Source organism: Colletotrichum aenigma (assembly GCF_013390185.1).
Source record: "Colletotrichum aenigma strain Cg56 chromosome Unknown KSG_Cg56_contig02, whole genome shotgun sequence".
Lineage (NCBI taxonomy): Eukaryota > Fungi > Ascomycota > Sordariomycetes > Glomerellales > Glomerellaceae > Colletotrichum > Colletotrichum aenigma.
The window spans coordinates 2,482,858-2,500,472 of NW_023500908.1; the positions used below are offsets into that span (position 1 = coordinate 2,482,858).

Consider the following 17,615-nt stretch of genomic DNA (forward strand, 5'->3'; position numbering starts at 1 on the left):
ATGATCCAAAGATTTCTTTTGTCAGCATGTTCCCAAGCCAAGCGTTTTGGAACAGCTGGAGTTGGTAAAGTGACGGACTTGCTCTCCAGTGAGCTCAGCGACTGCATCTTGACCCCGCCATTAGCTGCCCCACTGCAGCTTTGCTACCCCGCGATCTCCAACAATGAAAGTCAAAGATAGTGGCTGGCCAAATCCAGATCTCGACATTGGTCCTCAAGAGAATAAAAGCAACGGTTAGTGCAAGTATTGGAAAATGCGCAAAATTAGTTCCCCTGGAAATGTTGATTTTGTCACTGATTCTGTCAGCCATGATTTGCATGTTTTCACGTAAACTTGCATGGTGAGTGGGGTTGTGTTAGTACCAGGTTGACAATGAATGTCTTGGCTGGATTACCTACGGCCCTGAACCTCCGCCGTCCCGAACTGTAATGGGCAGAGCAGTTCAACCCATGCCCCAGCGTCCGGGGTTCTTCCTAGCAAGAATCGCGAAGCTTCCATGTGGCTTTGTACGGACCACCTTCTGCAGCTGCCCTGGTCCGCCAGCAAGAACCCAAGAGAAACCCGTCTCGAGTACAATGCAAACAGGCGCAATAATGAGTTTTTCAATGCCCGCGGCTACTCACCGCTTTTAATGGTGTCATCAGTCACGTAACCTTTAGGTAATGTCTTGTTCGTGAGAGCATCATTGTTGACATAGTCTTATGCGATGGAAGCTCGGCGTCGGCCCCTTAACTGTGGCTTGACCGAGTCCAAGAGCCCCACTCATCGCCGGGAAGCCACCACCAACTCCCGGGCTTAAAGCTTATCGCGCCAATCGCGTACTTATCGGGCATTCAGCCTTGCAGCTTGCCGGGAGTTTGCGCCACAGCTTTTTTTTTTCTTACAGCTGTCCTCTTCGCCTGGACAGGTAAGCCATTAGCACGAGGGGGACCACTAACCTTGCCGAGCAGGACCCAGTCTGGGGATGGCACCGCAGCGAATCCAGTAGAGGACACCTTCACGTCTCTTTTTTGACGACCCTCCGTGCTGTCCATATCCTCTCTGCTTCTGGGTCATAACTGCGACGAGACCTCCCCTTCCTTTCTTGTCTCGCTCTTGTTTTTGTTTACGTCTCGTTCTCTACACCCACCGCGCAGTCGAGTCTCCCAAGCCTCTCGCCGGGACTTATCCAGCAGTCCCTGTAGGCACCACCAACCGAACCCGTCTCTACGAATAACCGTATACGCAGCGCCCTTGGGCGCAACCCACCCACACAATGGCGCAACGAATGCCCTCGCCGTTGAGGATACTCCTCGGCTGCGTTTTCTTCTTTTCTGCCCAGGTCTTTGCCGTCTCTGCAGTCCTGGGTGTTGACCTGGGTACCGAGTACATCAAGGCCGCCCTGGTCAAGCCTGGCATTCCTCTCGACATTGTCCTGACCAAGGACTCCCGCCGCAAGGAGATCTCCGCCGTCACCTTCAAGCCCCTCTCGAGCGGCCCCAAGTCAGGATCCTTCCCCGAGAGACTCTACGGCTCCGACGCCGTCGCCCTCGCCGCCAGATTCCCCCACGATGTCTACCCCAACCTGAAGACCATCCTCGGTCTCACTGTCGACCACCCCATTGTCCAGGAATACGCTGCCCGACACCCCGCCCTGCAGCTCGAGAAGAACAAGGAGCGAGGAACAGCTGCGTTCAAGAGCAAGTCTTTCACTGAGGAAGAGGAGGCCTGGCTGGTCGAGGAGTTGCTGGCCATGGAGCTTCAGGCGATCCAGAAGAACGCCGAGGTCGCTGCTGGTGCCGGAACCGCCGTCCGCTCCATGGTCCTCACCGTGCCTCCTTACTTCACCATTGAGGAGAAGCGCGCCATTCAGGCCGCTGCTGATCTCGCCGGCCTCAAGGTTCTCAGCCTCATCAGCGATGGTCTCGCCGTCGGCCTCAACTACGCTACCTCTCGCCAGTTCCCCAACATCAACGAGGGCGCAAAGCCCGAGTACCACCTCGTCTTCGACATGGGCGCCGGTTCCACCAAGGCCACTGTCATGAAGTTCCAGAGCCGTACCGTCAAGGATGTTGGCAAGTACAATAAGACCGTTCAGGAGGTTGCCGTTCTGGGCTCCGGCTGGGACAGGACCCTGGGCGGTGACGCTCTGAACTCTCTCATCATCGACGACATGGTTTCTCAATTCGTCGAGTCCAAGGGCGCGCAGAAGGTCTCTGCCCAGTCTGAGAAGGTCAAGACTCACGGCCGCGCCATCGCAAAGCTTACCAAGGAAGCGGAGCGCTTGCGCCACGTCCTCAGCGCCAACACCCAGACCGGCGCCAGCTTCGAGGGTCTCTACGAGGACGTCGATTTCAAGTACAAGATCAGCCGAGCCGACTTTGAGAAGATGGCCGAGGGCCACGCCGCTCGTGTCGGTGCTGTTGTTCAGAACGCCCTCAAGATGGCCGGGCTCGAGCTCTCCGACCTCACCTCAGTCATTCTCCACGGTGGTGCTTCCCGCACGCCCTTCGTCCAGAAGGAGCTGGAGACTGTCGTTGGCTCTGCCGAGAAGATCCGCAGCAACGTCAACTCAGACGAGTCCGCCGTCTTCGGCGCTGGCTTCCGCGCTGCTGAGTTGAGCCCCAGCTTCCGTGTCAAGGAGATCCGCATCTCTGAGGGTGCCAACTTTGCCTCCGGCATGAAGTGGACCAACGCCAAGGACAAGCTCCAGCACCAGCGTCTGTGGTCTCCCATCTCTCCCCAGGGCGGTGTCGCTAAGGACGTCACCTTCACCAACCACGACGACTTCTCCGTCACGTTCTACCAGCAGGTCGACTCTGCCGAGCAGGACACCAAGATTCTGACTACCAAGAACCTCACCGCCACCGTCGCGCAGCTCAAGGAGAAGTACTCCTGCGTTGACAGCGACATCCACTTCAAGGTCGGTGTCAAGCTTAGCAGCGAGAATGGCGAGGTTGAGGTGACCAAGGCCACTGTTGAGTGCGAGGCCGACGCTCCCGAGAAGGAGGGCTTTGTTGACGGCGTCAAGAACCTGTTCGGTTTTGGCAAGAAGGACCAGAAGGTCATGGACGGCGAGGATGGCGCTGAGTCTGAGTCTACCTCTTCTGAGTCTTCTTCCACCACCGCTTCTACCGCGACTGACGCTACCTCCGCCTCGTCCTCTCCTGTCCCCAGTGACGCGGCTGCTGACGGCAAGGAGGCCGCCCCCAAGAAGGAGCTTGTCGTCATCTCCGTCGACTTCACTCTCGAGAAGACCGGCCGTCCTGAGATCTCCCGCGATGAGCTGGTCAAGTCCAAGGATCGCCTCAAGGCATTCGAGGCTTCCGACAAGGCTCGCCGTCTGAGAGAGGAGGCCCTTAACCAGCTCGAGGGTTTCACGTACAAGGTCCGCGATCTTCTCGAGAACGAGGCTTTTATTGCCGTTTCCACGGAAAAGGAGCGTGCCACCCTGGAGAAGAAGAACAGCGAGGCCAGCGACTGGCTCTACGAGGACGGCGCCGATGCCACCAAGGACGAGCTCAAGAAGAAGTACAAGGAGCTCCACGACCCCGTCTCCAAGATCCAGAAGAGGAGCGAGGAGGCCGCGAAGCGCCCTGAGCTTATCCAGGCTCTCAAGGACGCGCTGAACTCTACCCAGTCCTTCGTTGGAAACATCAAGAAGCAGATTGACGAGTACGACGCGTGGCACGCCTCGGCCTCCGCTGCGGCCCCTTCTTCGACGGAGACTCCCGCTCCCTCTGCCGACTTTGACGACCTCGAGGACGACGAGGACAAGGAGCGCAAGATGGAAGATGTCGTCAAGGAGAAGGGTCCCGTCCCTCCCCTGTACAAGCGCGAGGACATTGACGTCGTCGAGGACCTGTACGATGACACCCTCAAGTGGCTTAAGCAGATGGAGGAGAAGCAGGGCGCCCTCGCCGCGACCGCCGACCCCGTCCTCCTCGTCAAGGACCTCCAAGCTAAGCGCGATAAGCTCGACAAGGCGGGCATGGACCTCGCTATGAAGGGCGTCAAGCACTTTGAGCAGAAGTCCAAGAAGGCGAGCAAGAGCGCCGCCAAGAACAAGAAGACCAAGTCGGCCACCTCTTCCTCGACGACCAACACCGCCACCGCGTCCACCGAGTCGGACAACGGGAAGTCCACCACCACCATCCCCGCCAAGAGCTCCGCCACCGAGCCGGAAGCAGCTGGCCGCACCGTTGAGCTGCCTGGTGGCGGCAGCTACGTCCAGTACGGCGGTGACGGCGAGGCGCCGACCGACGAGGAGCTGGAGGAGATTCTGAAGAAGTTTGAGCAGCACCAGGGACCCCCTCCGCCCAAGGAGGAGGTGCACGATGAGTTGTGAAGAGGTTGTAGACGAGGGGTTTTTGCTTTGAAGTTTAAGCATACATACAATACCTAGGCGTTTAGCAGATGAATTCAAAAAGTCAAGACATTGTGGTTTGCATTTTGCTCCGTGAAATCTCAACTCGGCTGTGTGAAATTGGTTCCCTCTTTACTACCTTGCGACCATGAGCATACGTGAGCCTGCTTGCACTTTGCGATGTAGCAGATGTCATTCAGGAGAAAAGGCCAAATACTACCGAGAGAAACCAGTAACGGCAATAAAACGTTGCCATTCCAAGTAGCCGAGACGGACGAGTGAATACGCCATGAGTAGCAAACACTCACCATCGCGCACCGAAATAGTCACAGGTAACGTAGGCTGCCGATCGCCTCATCTCGTCAATTTATCAGTCCCCAGCACGCCAAACATCGCATCCCGCATGACTGTCCTCGTCCAACCCAGTCATCGCCAGAAAACGGCCCGACCCATAATCACCGAGTCCCCCCTTTTCCCCGTACCACAAGATGATCAACAACATACTCATCTCAGGAGCAAACCATCGCCAGCAAGATCCCTCCGGGGAAACACACCCATCGGTCCCGGCTCAACCCTCGGCGCACACTTTCACCTTCTCGACAGGATGACAGAATAAACAAAACCAACAATCATCAGTATTCGTCCATCGCCTTCTAGTCAAACACAACCACGCTGCTCCCAAAAAGAAAACTGCATTTTCCCTTTCGTCGAACAAACCCTCCGCTTGCCCATCACACAGTGAGACCACATGATAAGACAACACCAACCATCAAATCACCCCCTGAATCACCTTCCCTTCAAAACCACGACTAGTCTTTTCCTTCCTTACCTCTTTAGTTGCCCTTTCCCACACAACCACACGCGAGACGGGTGTCTGCACCGGCACTTGGATCCGCTGCGCCCCGTAACACACTGAAAGGGCGATACGCGATCGTCCAGGCAGGGGAAAGACAAACTTCTTTTTTCCTTTCCCCCCAAGACTCTTCTCTGCACGAGACAGAGGCAAACAAACGCACAAATGTCGCTCGCTGGCAGATGAGATCACCGTCTCTTTTGCGGGGAGCGGCCTCCTGTCGGTCTCAAAGTGTCATATTACACGGTTGCGAGACATCAGGCCATGAAGGGATGTATGTTTGTGTTGGTCATATATAAGTGTAGCCGACCAGACCTGTCTTTATGAAGCTGCCACTCCATCCAGAAAGAGTCTCTCAAGCATCGTGATCATTCCAGCCCAAGCATTTCATCACCATAATGACGGTCAAAACGATGCTGCTCTCCCTCATCCAACTCGCGTGCTTCGCCACAGCCACACCGGCGCCCGCCGCTGCCGCCGCCGTCCCGCCCCGGGGCCGATCCCTCACGATCCCCGTCCGCGCTAACCCGCATCATGTGCCCGACGGCCCCGCCGAGCTCGCAGCCGCCTACCGCAGGTGGAACATGCCGGTGCCGGAGGGCCTGGAGACTCACCTCCTCGCCCGACGAGCTGGATACTCCGGCAAGTTTTCCTCCCTCCCTCCCCCGTTTCCGACGCCCGATCACCACCACTAACACGAGCCAAAACCAAACAGCTGGCATCGCACCCGCCGCGAGCACCGCGAACAACGACGCCTGGCTCAGCGAGATCTACCTCGGCACGCCCGACGCGCAGCCCGTCTCCGTGAGGATCGACTCCGGCGTCTCAGACTTGTAACCCATCCTTCCTAGACAGCCTGTTCCCCCCTTCCTGGTGCCAAAACTGACATGTCCGCTAGTTGGCTCTTCTCCACCGATACCCAATTCCCTAAATCCCTCGCGACAGCCAGCAGACCAAACCTCTACGACCCCTCAAAGTCACGAGCAAGCCAAGAACTCTCAGACTTCAGCTGGAACCTCACAGATGGTCCGTCACCCATCCGCCCCTACCCCCAACCACACTCTGCTAATAAAAGCTCCCCCTTCCTCAGACGACACCAGTAGCGTCTCGGGGAAGGTCTACTTCGACAACCTCCGCATCGGCGGGCTCACCGACCAAAACTGGTTCAACATCACAAACGCAACCATCCAGTCCGCCGTCGACGTCACCGGCCACTTCGCAGTCGACCAGACCGGCCTCGGCGGCGTCCTCGGCATCGCAAAGGCCGGCCCCTCCTCCGTCCAGCCCGCCATGCCCACCATGATGGACCGCCTCAAGCAGGACCTGCACTACCCGTCCATCTGCGCCGACCTGCGCCACAACTCCTCCCTCGGCTTCTTCGACTTCGGCTCCGGCCGCAGCGGCGATAGCGCCACCCTCGTCGACGAGACGCCCGTCCCCGGGTCCCCGCACTGGGACTTCAGGGTCGCCCGCTTCCGCCTGACGTCCATGGCCGACGGCGTGTGGTGGAGCGCGCCCTTCTCCGCGACCGTCGACACGGGGAGCAACCTGCTCCTCATCCCGGGACAGCTCGTCGCCTTGTACTACGCCGAAATCCCCGGCGCGACATTCGATCCGAGTCTGAGAGCGTGGCTGTTCCCCTGCAACATTGCGTCCGGCATTCCGGATTTCGAGTTCGCCACCAGCGGTGGATTCAACGGGACGTTACCAAAGGAGTACATCAACCTTGGTCCGGTTTCGAGTAATGACGGCAAGTGCTTCGGTGGTATTCAGCCGAGTGGCAACGACCATGGCATCTTTGGCGGAGTGGTTTTGAAGACGATGTATGTTCAGTTCAACTTTGGCGACACGGGAAGCTTCATTAGTTTCGGACCGAAGGGACTCGATGTGTGTTCTTTGACCAACACCTGCAAGCTGTAAGATGAGATTGCAGTCCGGATCCAAGACATCGCGTGGGGGGAAGAAGGTAATATTTCGGTAGATCGGAATACGGATTGTTTCAAGCGGGCTGAACCCTAGTAATTTGAAAGCCGTTAGAAGCAGGAACTAAGCTCCCAGCCCTCACTCATCCTTGAATGCTCGCAAACGGCCAGATTCTCTGCCCAAGCTCACCAACAATCAGTGTCGATGGACAAGCCTGCGTCCTGCGTGGAATTTGGCTACGCGCCAAAATCAGCGTCATCACCTGAGGACCCTTTTGCGCATTGCCAAATGCCATAACGAATCACAATGAATTCCACTTCTTCCCCTGGTATATACAGATGTTGCCCTTTCTTCTGCTGGTCTCAGTGACCAGAGGGCGCTTGTCCACGTATGGACCACTACTCATGCATGCTATAACTCCCCGACGTGATGGGTAAAAAAATGCGAAGCCCTTGGGGCAGCAAGAGAAAAAAGCCAAATGCAAACGATTTCGTGGATCAGGAATGTCATGCCTGTGGGTGCCTTACACAGGCTCAAGGCTGGTATAGCGAGCGATATCCCGTCACAAAAGATGATCTTCGGCATGCGGTTTTGCCAAGCGCAAGCGAGCAATCCAACATGGAGGTTCCAGTCCCGCGTAAGAAGCACCGAAAATCCAATGTCGACGTCGCGGTTCGGTGTGGCCGTAAATCGCAGAGTGCGGGTATATGCGGGATTGCGCTCGAGCGTTCATGTTAAAAGAGTCCGGTGTCGCAGTCTAAAATAAGGGTTCTCTATCCTCACGCCCGTTCGCGATCACCGTCTGGTAGGGAGAAACCGAGCAAGTCAGCATTTATGGCCTCAAGGAACAAGTGGCCGCCGTGGCTTGCCCGTGGTTGTGGTGGTTGCGGTGCTTGAAGGGAGGACTCAGGCGGGAGGTGGTGGTGGTGGTGATAGTATTATGGGTATGGTGCGAATTGGCAGATTGTGGGAGTAGCTGTTCAGTGTCGGGGAGGGTCGTCGTCAAGGTCATCCTTGCCGACGAATTCGTATTCACCTTCGCTGGCAGTGGGTGTGGGCGGCATGTTCGCCGACGACGGGGCATGAGGCTGGTTCTGGCGCGCCGTACCTGGTCGTGATCTGACCTTCTCGGCCTCCTTGGACAGGGCTGCTACCGCATCATGAGCGGCTTGGCGCTCGGCAGGCTTCTGGGCAGGGCCGTTGCTCTTCAGGCGTTCCTCCATTTCGCGAATGCGACGCTCGAGGGCCTCAAGTTCGTTGGTCTGAGTCTGAACGGTTTGCTTGCTGTGGACCACCGCGTCAGTAGTTGGCTCTCAGATTGGCGGTGGGAGAGCTGCCAGAGTAATTGCCGCAACGTACCGCTGGACAACCTTCTCGTCGAGGTCGGCAACACTATTTTCAATGCGAAAAATGTCCATGAGCTCCGCGGAGAAAGAGCGGGCAATAGTACTGCAAGTTGGCAGTCAGTACAGCAGCTCGGTGAATCCAGTAACGAACTGGAAGGGTGTGGGAAATTGGTACGCACGATTGCGGGCGGCGACCGTTGGGAACCCAGTCGCGGTCAAGCTCAGCGTCGGTCATGTTTTGCGCCATTTCGTCGGTGTTTTACGGGTGGTGCAGAAGCGGTAAGTTGAAGAGTTGAAGTTGGAGGGAAGGATGGCGAGGAACCAGGGAAAGGATATGGCTGGGTTCGCGGTCGACGAAAAGGGAGGGTGATCAGCGACTAGTGGGCGGTTGACAGTATCGACAGGGTGCCTGTCACACTAGTAACCCAGGCACGCGGTTGCAAATGTGCGGTGGGGAGGGTAAGTGAGATAGATGGTGTAAGAATTGCTGGGCAGTGATACGGGAGCAAGTTGGAATGCGGTGAAGATGTTGGAAGAATGCGCCGTCGGGAGACGAGGATGAAGGCGGTCGAATAGTTGTTTCGTCTGCAAGCGGCAGGGAAAAGGGGATCGCTGGTGGTGCTGAGAGTTGGTACTGGCGAGTGGTGGGAGGTGGTGGGTTCCAGGTCAGGTAGGTAGGTTGGAGGAGAAGAACGAGAAGGCAGGGAGCAGCAAGCCGGCTTTAGATGCGGGATGAGGTGGACTTTGTAAGACTCCCGTCGGGGCAAGGGGAGGAGGGGAAGTCAAGTCGGCTTGACCTTGGATCTTGGACGTGGTCATGGATGGACATGGACACTGGACAGTGCAGCAGCTGTCTGCGTGAGACACGACACCAAAGCTCGCTCGCTCGCTCGACATCCAAGCCAAGCGGAGCGGTGCCTGACATCAGGGCCGCCGCCTGTTGGTGCACATGGGTTTTGGATCACCAGCCGGGAATGGTTAAGGGCCAGGCACAGGCGCAAGCATAAGCACAAGCACACACAGTGGTCTGTCTATCTGTACGGTACCTCCCCAGAAGGCCAAACGGTGTACCCGACAGGACATGCAATGGCCTCCCCTTCCCCTCTCATGGGCCATGATGTGGGTGGTGGTGGATGGTTGCTTGGTTCCCGGCGGTGGAGGTGCAATTACCAGGTTACCATCTGTAATCAGCTGCAAAAGGAAAGGCCTCGAGACCCAGTCAATTGGGCGCAGAAGCAGCGAGAAGGGGGGAAGGAGCAGTGGGAGTGGGAGTGTTCATGCGACCAGGACCTGACCGGGACAGGCGATCCAAATCTAAAAATCACCGCAAATGGGTGGCCCGCATGGAGTTGACCGCATAAATTAGGCTCCTGGCACCTTTACAGCGATACATTGTACATCTTTTTCAGCGATGGATGGCCAGCAGCAATACTCAAGTGTTGGTAGGCGCAGGCACACGTCAACAAGGGGTTTGGGGAGGGGGATCACCCCCCGAAAAGCATGAAGACGACCGAGGGGGGGGTGTTTGAGGCCAGTATCGGGTCTCGACGACTTGGACCGCCGTCCGGACCGCATAGTGCCTTGTGTCGCCGCATTCTAGGTGTAAGCAGTCCCTCAGTCCCCCGCGGGCAGAACATGTCGTTGGTCGGTAGTCGAGGCAGGGCCGAGGCGGCGCAGAACTGCCGTCGACAAGCAGGGCAGGTTGGGGCGGCAATGGTGATAATGGTGGATGATCATTGATCAAGAAAGACCAAAGTTCCATATGCAGCTGCCGCCCGACGGACCTGCAGCTCAAGCCTCAAGGACCGCGCTATGCTAAGGTAATTAGCGAGGACAAACGCCAGGCCTTGCCCGTCATTAGCGGGGAGCGGGAGACTGCCTTACCTTAAGGTAAGGTAAGGTAATGTTCCCTCGCCCCTTCCATGTGCAGCTGGGACCCTGGAAAAGAGTACTTCAAAGTACGTTCGGCCACATTCCTTCCCTAAGGTACACGACGAGATACCTCCGGGGGTATGTACCCCACACCTTCGGGGCAGGTGGCAGCACATCACGAACAACGCCTCTCCACGAGTCCAGTCCACGAACACCACCACCAACCAGTCATCAGTAAAGTTACCTAGCAGTGCTATCCCACGACACCTTACCTTAAACATCCTTCATTCCCCAGTCCTCGTCTTCTTCATCATGCCCGCAAATTAACCCCTCCCTCCCCAAGACGGTCTTTCGCTGTCGAAACGAACCAAATCACCCGGCCTGTCCTGTTCGTTTCTCTGCACTTTTATCCCCATCTTGATCACTAACTGCAGTTGTTCGGACTTCCTCGCCTCAGCCAGTCAGCTGCGACGAGTCGTCTGGCGCATGCATGCCATGCGCATTCCCCAACTGTCATTCGCCAGCCACCACATGACGTCCGAGTCTTGCAGCTGCATCATGTGCCAGATCTTTGTCCAGATGAGAGATAACGGAAAAGACCCTGCAGATGTGCCGCGACATTGCCGTCCGTCTCTTTGACAATGGAACCTCGACAACCTCGACAAGCATTCTATTCTCCGCCACCTGTTCATCTTGCACAAACCTCCGAGGCCTCGATGTGCGACACCCAACCATCGTGCGCAACACCATCAGATCTCATCTCACAAATCACCCCTCCTTCTGCACTACAGAACGAGGAAAAATAGGGGGCAACTTCGCGACTGTCAATTTGACATGACATCAAATTTCGGACCGCCGTAATCAATTTGACTTCCTGGTCAAACCACACCCAAACTTGATCAAAGCGCCATAGGGAAGTCCCGCCCTAGCGCCCAGCCGCCAACACCTCTGGTCGTTCTTTAATCTCGCCAACCCTCAATTCCAACCACTCCCGGAGCCCTCATGGGCCTCATCCAGGCCTCATCCAACATCTTGGGCACCCGCGCTTGGGGATCTTCCACCTCATCCCCCTCTTCTCCCACACAGTGTTTCCCTGGTTCCTCTCTCCCTGTGAGGCGGCCACGGGGGCCATATCCCCCCTCGAGAACAAGCCCAACGCGAACCTTGCGCGATTCTTGCGTATCCGTATGCCCCTCGCAAGCGCAAGGCAAGGCCGCGCCTTCGTATGATCCAAGTTGCGACAAATGGATAATTAAGACACAATGACGCAAACTCCCTTTCCGACATCGACCTTGCCGACTCTCCGAGCTTGGCCAATGCGAGTAATAACCTCTAGCGAGTGACAGATTAACGCGGGGCCTCGGCTCCACTCGCTGTGCACACAATCATAATTACATAACGGGTCGCAAAAACTCGCGTTACTGGTAAGAAGAAGTCGATGGTCATATACTACGAGAGAGGTTCGAATGTGCAAGGCAGCGTGCCTTCCATCGCGTCGGCGAGACTACCGGTTCATTCTACGCCAGAGAACGCCCGAGGCGCTGAGTGAGGCTCAACTAATATCGCCCCTTAGCTTCTAGAGTTTGATGAGGAAGTCACTATCGAAAGATTCTATGATGGCCACGTTGATCAGACATAAAAGCAACGACAATAAGCTTAATCGACCGGACAACCTTTGCAGCTCGTCGCAAAACAAGCTGTTCAGCTGCTTCAGCTACATCTGAGGCAGTGTCCGAGTGATTTGGAGAATTTCAATTCCCTCCGCATACCCAAGATCCGAGGGGAGAAGCTGCTCTGATCAGCTCTGCTGTCATTCGCGCGCGATGTCGTTCTCTAGAGTTGAGCCTCTTCCGTGCGCCGTGTCCCTAGCGCGTTCGGACGTCGACGACATTCAGACGAGGGGCCCTGCGTCAACGGTATCTTCCGGGTTGTCACAGACAAGATCCAACAGTGATCCGTCCTCTCGGGTCTTCATGGACGAGCGGAGGTGAAGATTCACCGAGCCATTGCTCTCCTCGGTCAAGGAGCAGTAATACTCAACTCGGACCCGGCCCATACTGGCCAGCTTCGTTCGCCCAAGTAATGCTGACGACTTGCCCCGCGCCTGACCGTCGACGCACCAACGCAGCAACGGCACCCTGATGAGCAATGAGACGTCTGTCGAGCACCGCAAAGCGTAATTACCGTGTCATGATCTCCTATTCAGCAACCGCGGGAGAGCTCTTGGGCTCCGTATGAAACTTGAAGCTGCCACACACGTCCATGCGCATATTGGCAATTCTGCGAGCGGGTTTTCGGTAGAAGACGACTCTCACGGCCCTGATACCAGAGTACTAGTAGTACACACACAGGAAGCACTGAAAACCGGGGCGGCCGTCATTGGGAGGCATGGACTTGTTCATGGTCTATTTTTTGACTGACGAAGCAGCGGATGTACGATCAACTCCGTTCCATTTGCGATGCTAAGCAAATCCGATCCCTAAGGCCCAAGGTATAATGCTTCATCGAGCATCTGTAAAGCCTCCTGACCAGGCAGATGATAAGTGACCAATCCGTCCCAATTGTCCTCCCGATGCCGTTTTTTTTACTTTTCGTCATGCATACCAGCGGATGGTTGAAAGGGTTTAGTCAGAGCCACCGACGGCACGGGCTGTGACATTGTTAGATTGATTTGTTCTGTCCTCGACGAGTAAACGGGCTTCCGTCGACGTACTGTAGATCTTCATCTTGCTGTGCTGAACGATGGGCTTGATGATGCCCTTCTCCTCGAGGTCGGCCAGGCACTTGCGGGCCAGGGAGCCGTTGATCTTGAGACGGTCGACCAGGACGGCAACGGTCACCAGGCGGTAGGACTGAACATCCTTGTAGAGCTTGTCGGAGGTGGTCTTGTCGAGGATGACGGCGTGCTGGGCCTTGTCCTTGACCTTTCCCTTGGACCTGTGCGATGCGTGAGTCGACTTGTCGATGGGTAGAGAGGGGAGGTGGTTCGATGGTCGTCGGTTTTCTTCTCGATCGCACAACGCACACACACACACACACACAAGAATCACACGTACCACTATTTCAGGTGTTAGCAATCATTTGGACCGAATCGCACCAAGTGGGAAATTGTGGTATCAAACGAACCTTCTTCTTTTGCTTCTTAGCTCCAGCAGCGGGCGCCTTCACGGAGAACAGTCAGTAACATGTCTTTTTTTCGCCAAGTCGACAGCATCTCGTCGTCGCCTTCGAATAAGGGCCCGTACCATTTTGTCTGATTTCTGGTTGTCGTCGGTGGGATATCAGGCACCTGGGGCGGGTTTGCGGTGGTGAGTTAAGTTCACTTGGAGGTCGTCGGGAAAGGCGAGCGCCTCCACTCAGACCACCGCGGATTTCACAGGGCTCCAATACCCTAAGAATTTCCTGACGTAATCGCCGCTGATTGGCCCCGACGCGACCGGCGCCCCACTTTCGGCGACGTCGAAGCGTGGGAAAAATTGCAGCCAGCCAGACGAGAAAGCCCTTGTGGGCTGGGCCACCGCATTCGAGGCGAAAATTATCCACAGCTGGGGTGAGATACTGGCTCTTCGACATCTTCACATCCACGACCACCACATTTTCCCCTTCGTTCACTCGAGACTCCCTTTTCCAAGGTTCCCTACTAACCCCCCCAACAAAAGGTCGAGCGAAAATGTCTGACGGCGGTGATATCGAGGTCGAGAACGTCGCCACCTACGACGTCCTTCCCAAGGACGTCGTCAAGGAGGTCGGCAACGTCAAGCTCTTCAACAAGTGGGATTACGATGTTGAGGTCCGCGACATCTCTCTGACGTGAGCCTCTCCCTCCCCCTCCTTAAGCACGCACGCACGAATGCGACACGAAAAGAAAGAAATCACACAAGACACCCACGAGAAAGTACTTGCGATGCTAATTGGGACTTCAATCGAACAGTGACTACATCTCCCTCCGCAACCCCGTCTATGTCACCCACTCCGCTGGCCGCTATGCCGTCAAGCGCTTCCGCAAGGCCAACTGCCCCATCATTGAGCGCCTCACCAACTCCCTCATGATGCACGGCCGCAACAACGGAAAGAAGCTCATGGCTGTCCGCATCGTTGCCCACGCCTTCGAGATCGTACGTCACCCCGGAACACTTTGAGAACCCCTCGGGAGGAAGCAGAAGTCCAATCGCACACACACGGGGGCTTGGCCAAGCACGGGAACGAAAAAACAAAATCGAAGGCTAACATGCGACCACTAGATCCACCTGATGACCGACCAGAACCCCATCCAGATCGCCGTCGACGCCATTGTCAACTGCGGTCCCCGCGAAGACTCCACCCGTATCGGTTCCGCCGGTACCGTCCGTCGCCAGGCCGTCGATGTCTCCCCCCTCCGCCGCGTCAACCAGGCCATCTCCCTCCTCACCACCGGCGCCCGCGAGGCCTCCTTCCGCAACGTCAAGTCCATCGCCGAGTGCCTTGCTGAGGAGCTGATCAACGCCGCCAAGGGCAGCAGCAACTCGTACGCCATCAAGAAGAAGGACGAGCTGGAGCGTGTCGCCAAGTCCAACCGATAAAGGGTTTCGCCACATTTTTCTGTGGTTTCGTCGTCAGGAGAAAAAGAGGGACCTTTACTGCCCGAGCATGGGTTTGTGGGTTTCAATTGCTACTGGGACAAGAGATCTGGTTGGGGGACCGGGAGGAGTGCTGGGGTTTTGGAAGGAAAAACAAAAACTTCATCACACACTCACGCCTGTGAAGGGAATGTTAGGAGTACCGTCGAAAGAAATGGGACCCTACCTTCTTACGTCGTAAAAAAAACTTTGCTTTTTTGGGGACAAACATCAAACGGAGGCGTGGTATTACATTACAGGGCAATCATCATCCTTTTTTTTCTACCTCTTCGTAAAAGGAAAAGTGTATGTATGTTGCGCCCTTTTGCATTTGCGCGTTCGGGAATGGGGAACGCTGCTACGGCATCTTGTCTCTTACGGCTCTAGGTGGTTTTCCAATACGAAGCCAAGCTCGTCAGAGGGCATATGATCAAATACCTTAGCCATCCCGCCTATCTCGCCGTGCCCTGGAGGTTCCCCATAAGAAGCCATGTATGTGTGATGACGAGAGATGATGGACCAGGATAGAATTAGGAGATAACCGTGCGGCATTGACCGACCTCTATTATGTCCTACGAAGCAAGTATAATAAGGATATTTTGGACCGTCCGTCCAGAAAAGTAAACGACTGGCCATCGTCAATCACAAGTCATAAGCTCTCCCCGAATGCTTCGAAAGGCCCCCTCTGCCTCTCATCAACAGACCATATCAAAAGGCCCAAAAAATGCTCAACCCCTCATACCAGAGGGGTGGTCTCGGGTTGAACGTCCAGCCGCATAAACATACCCTTATGCTCGATGCCCTCCTCCCACCAAGTCCCCATACCTTCGTCAACGGTAAAGCCCATCTTCTCCCACATTTCCACAACCTGCTTCTGCGCATGCACGCACACCAGTCCCTTCCACTTGGGCACCTCCTCCGCCGTCGACGCCCCGATCTGTTCCAGGCCCATCTCTTTGATGCTCGGGTCGAAATAGCTCGGTTTCTCCTTCAACCATGCCAGCACTGTGTTCACAAGCAGCAGCGAAATCCGGTGTCCCCTAAATCCTTCAATCACGGCCAGCCTGCCGAGCTTCACGTACGGCTCGATCCCATCGTGCAGGTCCGTCGCGCGGTCCGGCCCTGCAAACGGCCGCGCCGCCGACGACCGCCTCTCCTCGCCGACGTGCTCCGCCGCGCCCACCACGCCGTCCTCCTTGACGGGGCTCTTCATCTCCTCCGTGGCCGTCTCCACCGCCTCGCTGCCGCCGCCGGCCCCCACCTTGATCTCCTCGAGCTTGCCGTCCCAGTAAACGCCCCCGTACTTCGGGTGCGGGTCGTGCGGGAAGGGCACAAGGCGGATGGTGCCGATGGGCGTGGCGCGGGTGCTACTCCGGCGCGGCTTGACGATGTTGCCGTCGGCGTCGAGGACCTCCTGCTCGACGACCTTACTGACCGAAGCGTACGAGACCCAGTGGCACGCGCGGCTGTCGTCGGCGTCGAACTCGTTCTCCGCGGGCACGCCCTGCTCCTTCACGAAGACCTCCTCGCGGACCTCCATGGCGTCGCAGAACAACTTCGGTATGGCGGCGGGCTGCTCATCGTGCGCGCGGCCGCGAATGTAGGCGTCGAGCCTGGTCGGCTCCAGGAGGGAAACGAAAGGCGTTCCCATGTTGGCGGTGGTTGGTTGGGGTTTTGCTTTTATTTTATTTACGAGAACACGTTGTAGGTTAGGGCCTGGGTTTAAGTGAGATGCGACGAACAGGTCTTGGGGCTCGCTTTTAGAAGTAGGTTCTTCTTATGTATTGATGCGAGGTTGAAGTCAAGCTCAAACAGACAAACGTCAGGAGTGTGTGTCTTTAATGGCAGCTTCAGGTTTTCAAGTCTGGAAAGAGGCAACCTAGAAGTCTCGTCTCATTTCATCAAGCGCATGAGTGAGGTTAAGGCAGACACTAATAAGAGGGCAAGTGCAAGTGCGCTTGACAGGTGCAGGAAGGACACACACAAGCAAACAGAAAAACGGGGAAAGTACCCCCGCCACCGAGTCTAACGTAGGTAGTCAGCCCTGGTCGTCATCCGGGAACACTTGGACTTCTGCTCCCACCATCCAGATTTTGCGACGCATCCCATGTGCTCAAGGTGTCGTCCGTCTTCCCAGCAGCAGGAGAAAATTCTAAAAATGCACCCAGCCGCCGATACATGGGAATGGGGCGGGGTTTGCCTGTGGTAGAGGGCATGAAATGACGTTTGTAGGTACACCTCCCCGGTCCCCCGGGTGGCGTTCAAGCCGCCGATCCAAGCGGCGTGTGTGGGGACCCTGTGAGGACCGGACTCCGGAGGAGCAGTTGGTCATTCGCGAGTTGGCTCACCTTTGCGTCCATCTGAGGTTTCTCAGGGTCCTCTGCTTCACGTGTGCTTCCTGCATGTGTGGACCGAAAAACATACTATTGGACAAGGCATCAAGATCGACGCGCGAATCCGAGGGGCCAAACACAATGCAACATGAACGGCGGCGAGCTTGATCTGGCATCTCGGGCAGTAGCCCAATCACCAGTGCAACTGTATGAATGTGCGGGGAGACAGGGTCCAGCTTTGAGAGGTGAGAGTGCTCTTTGCTTGGCTTCGTTTCGGGATGCGTCCTCGCATATCTTGATTCATTCCCTGCCTATTCCCTGTCGGATTACGTCTTCTAACACCGGAAC

At 56.3% G+C, this 17,615-nt stretch overlaps 6 protein-coding genes across 6 annotated transcripts; 3 read left to right on the forward strand and 3 right to left on the reverse strand.

Moving 5' to 3' along the window:
* Window positions 1-1,255: 1,255 nt before the first annotated feature.
* Window positions 1,256-4,327, forward strand: hyou1 (Hypoxia up-regulated protein 1; the record flags this gene model as incomplete). The annotated part of the gene is made up of 1 exon (XM_037317986.1): window positions 1,256-4,327. The coding sequence occupies one exon, from the start codon at window positions 1,256-1,258 to the stop codon at window positions 4,325-4,327; it is 3,072 nt and encodes a 1,023-aa protein (XP_037183924.1).
* Window positions 4,328-5,596: 1,269 nt separating this feature from the next.
* EAPA-0 (Endothiapepsin) lies at window positions 5,597-7,118 on the forward strand (the record flags this gene model as incomplete). The annotated part of the gene is made up of 4 exons (XM_037317987.1): window positions 5,597-5,844; window positions 5,900-6,031; window positions 6,097-6,224; window positions 6,289-7,118. 4 exons carry the CDS (start codon window positions 5,597-5,599, stop codon window positions 7,116-7,118), a joined length of 1,338 nt encoding a protein of 445 aa, XP_037182953.1.
* Window positions 7,119-8,101: 983 nt separating this feature from the next.
* CGCA056_v002731 (uncharacterized protein) lies at window positions 8,102-8,714 on the reverse strand (the record flags this gene model as incomplete). Its single annotated transcript, XM_037317988.1, has 3 exons — window positions 8,102-8,405; window positions 8,481-8,570; window positions 8,647-8,714. The coding sequence occupies 3 exons, from the start codon at window positions 8,712-8,714 to the stop codon at window positions 8,102-8,104; spliced, it is 462 nt and encodes a 153-aa protein (XP_037182952.1).
* A 4,249-nt stretch (window positions 8,715-12,963) lies between these two features.
* Window positions 12,964-13,587, reverse strand: rps-25 (40S ribosomal protein S25; the record flags this gene model as incomplete). Its single annotated transcript, XM_037317989.1, has 5 exons — window positions 12,964-12,989; window positions 13,053-13,276; window positions 13,390-13,397; window positions 13,466-13,501; window positions 13,585-13,587. 5 exons carry the CDS (start codon window positions 13,585-13,587, stop codon window positions 12,964-12,966), a joined length of 297 nt encoding a protein of 98 aa, XP_037182951.1.
* A 422-nt stretch (window positions 13,588-14,009) lies between these two features.
* On the forward strand, window positions 14,010-14,898 carry rps-5 (40S ribosomal protein S5; the record flags this gene model as incomplete). Its single annotated transcript, XM_037317990.1, has 3 exons — window positions 14,010-14,149; window positions 14,271-14,454; window positions 14,581-14,898. The coding sequence occupies 3 exons, from the start codon at window positions 14,010-14,012 to the stop codon at window positions 14,896-14,898; spliced, it is 642 nt and encodes a 213-aa protein (XP_037182950.1).
* Window positions 14,899-15,670: 772 nt separating this feature from the next.
* CGCA056_v002734 (uncharacterized protein) lies at window positions 15,671-16,585 on the reverse strand (the record flags this gene model as incomplete). Its single annotated transcript, XM_037317991.1, has 1 exon — window positions 15,671-16,585. One exon carries the CDS (start codon window positions 16,583-16,585, stop codon window positions 15,671-15,673), a length of 915 nt encoding a protein of 304 aa, XP_037182957.1.
* Between the last annotated feature and the right edge of the window lie 1,030 nt (window positions 16,586-17,615).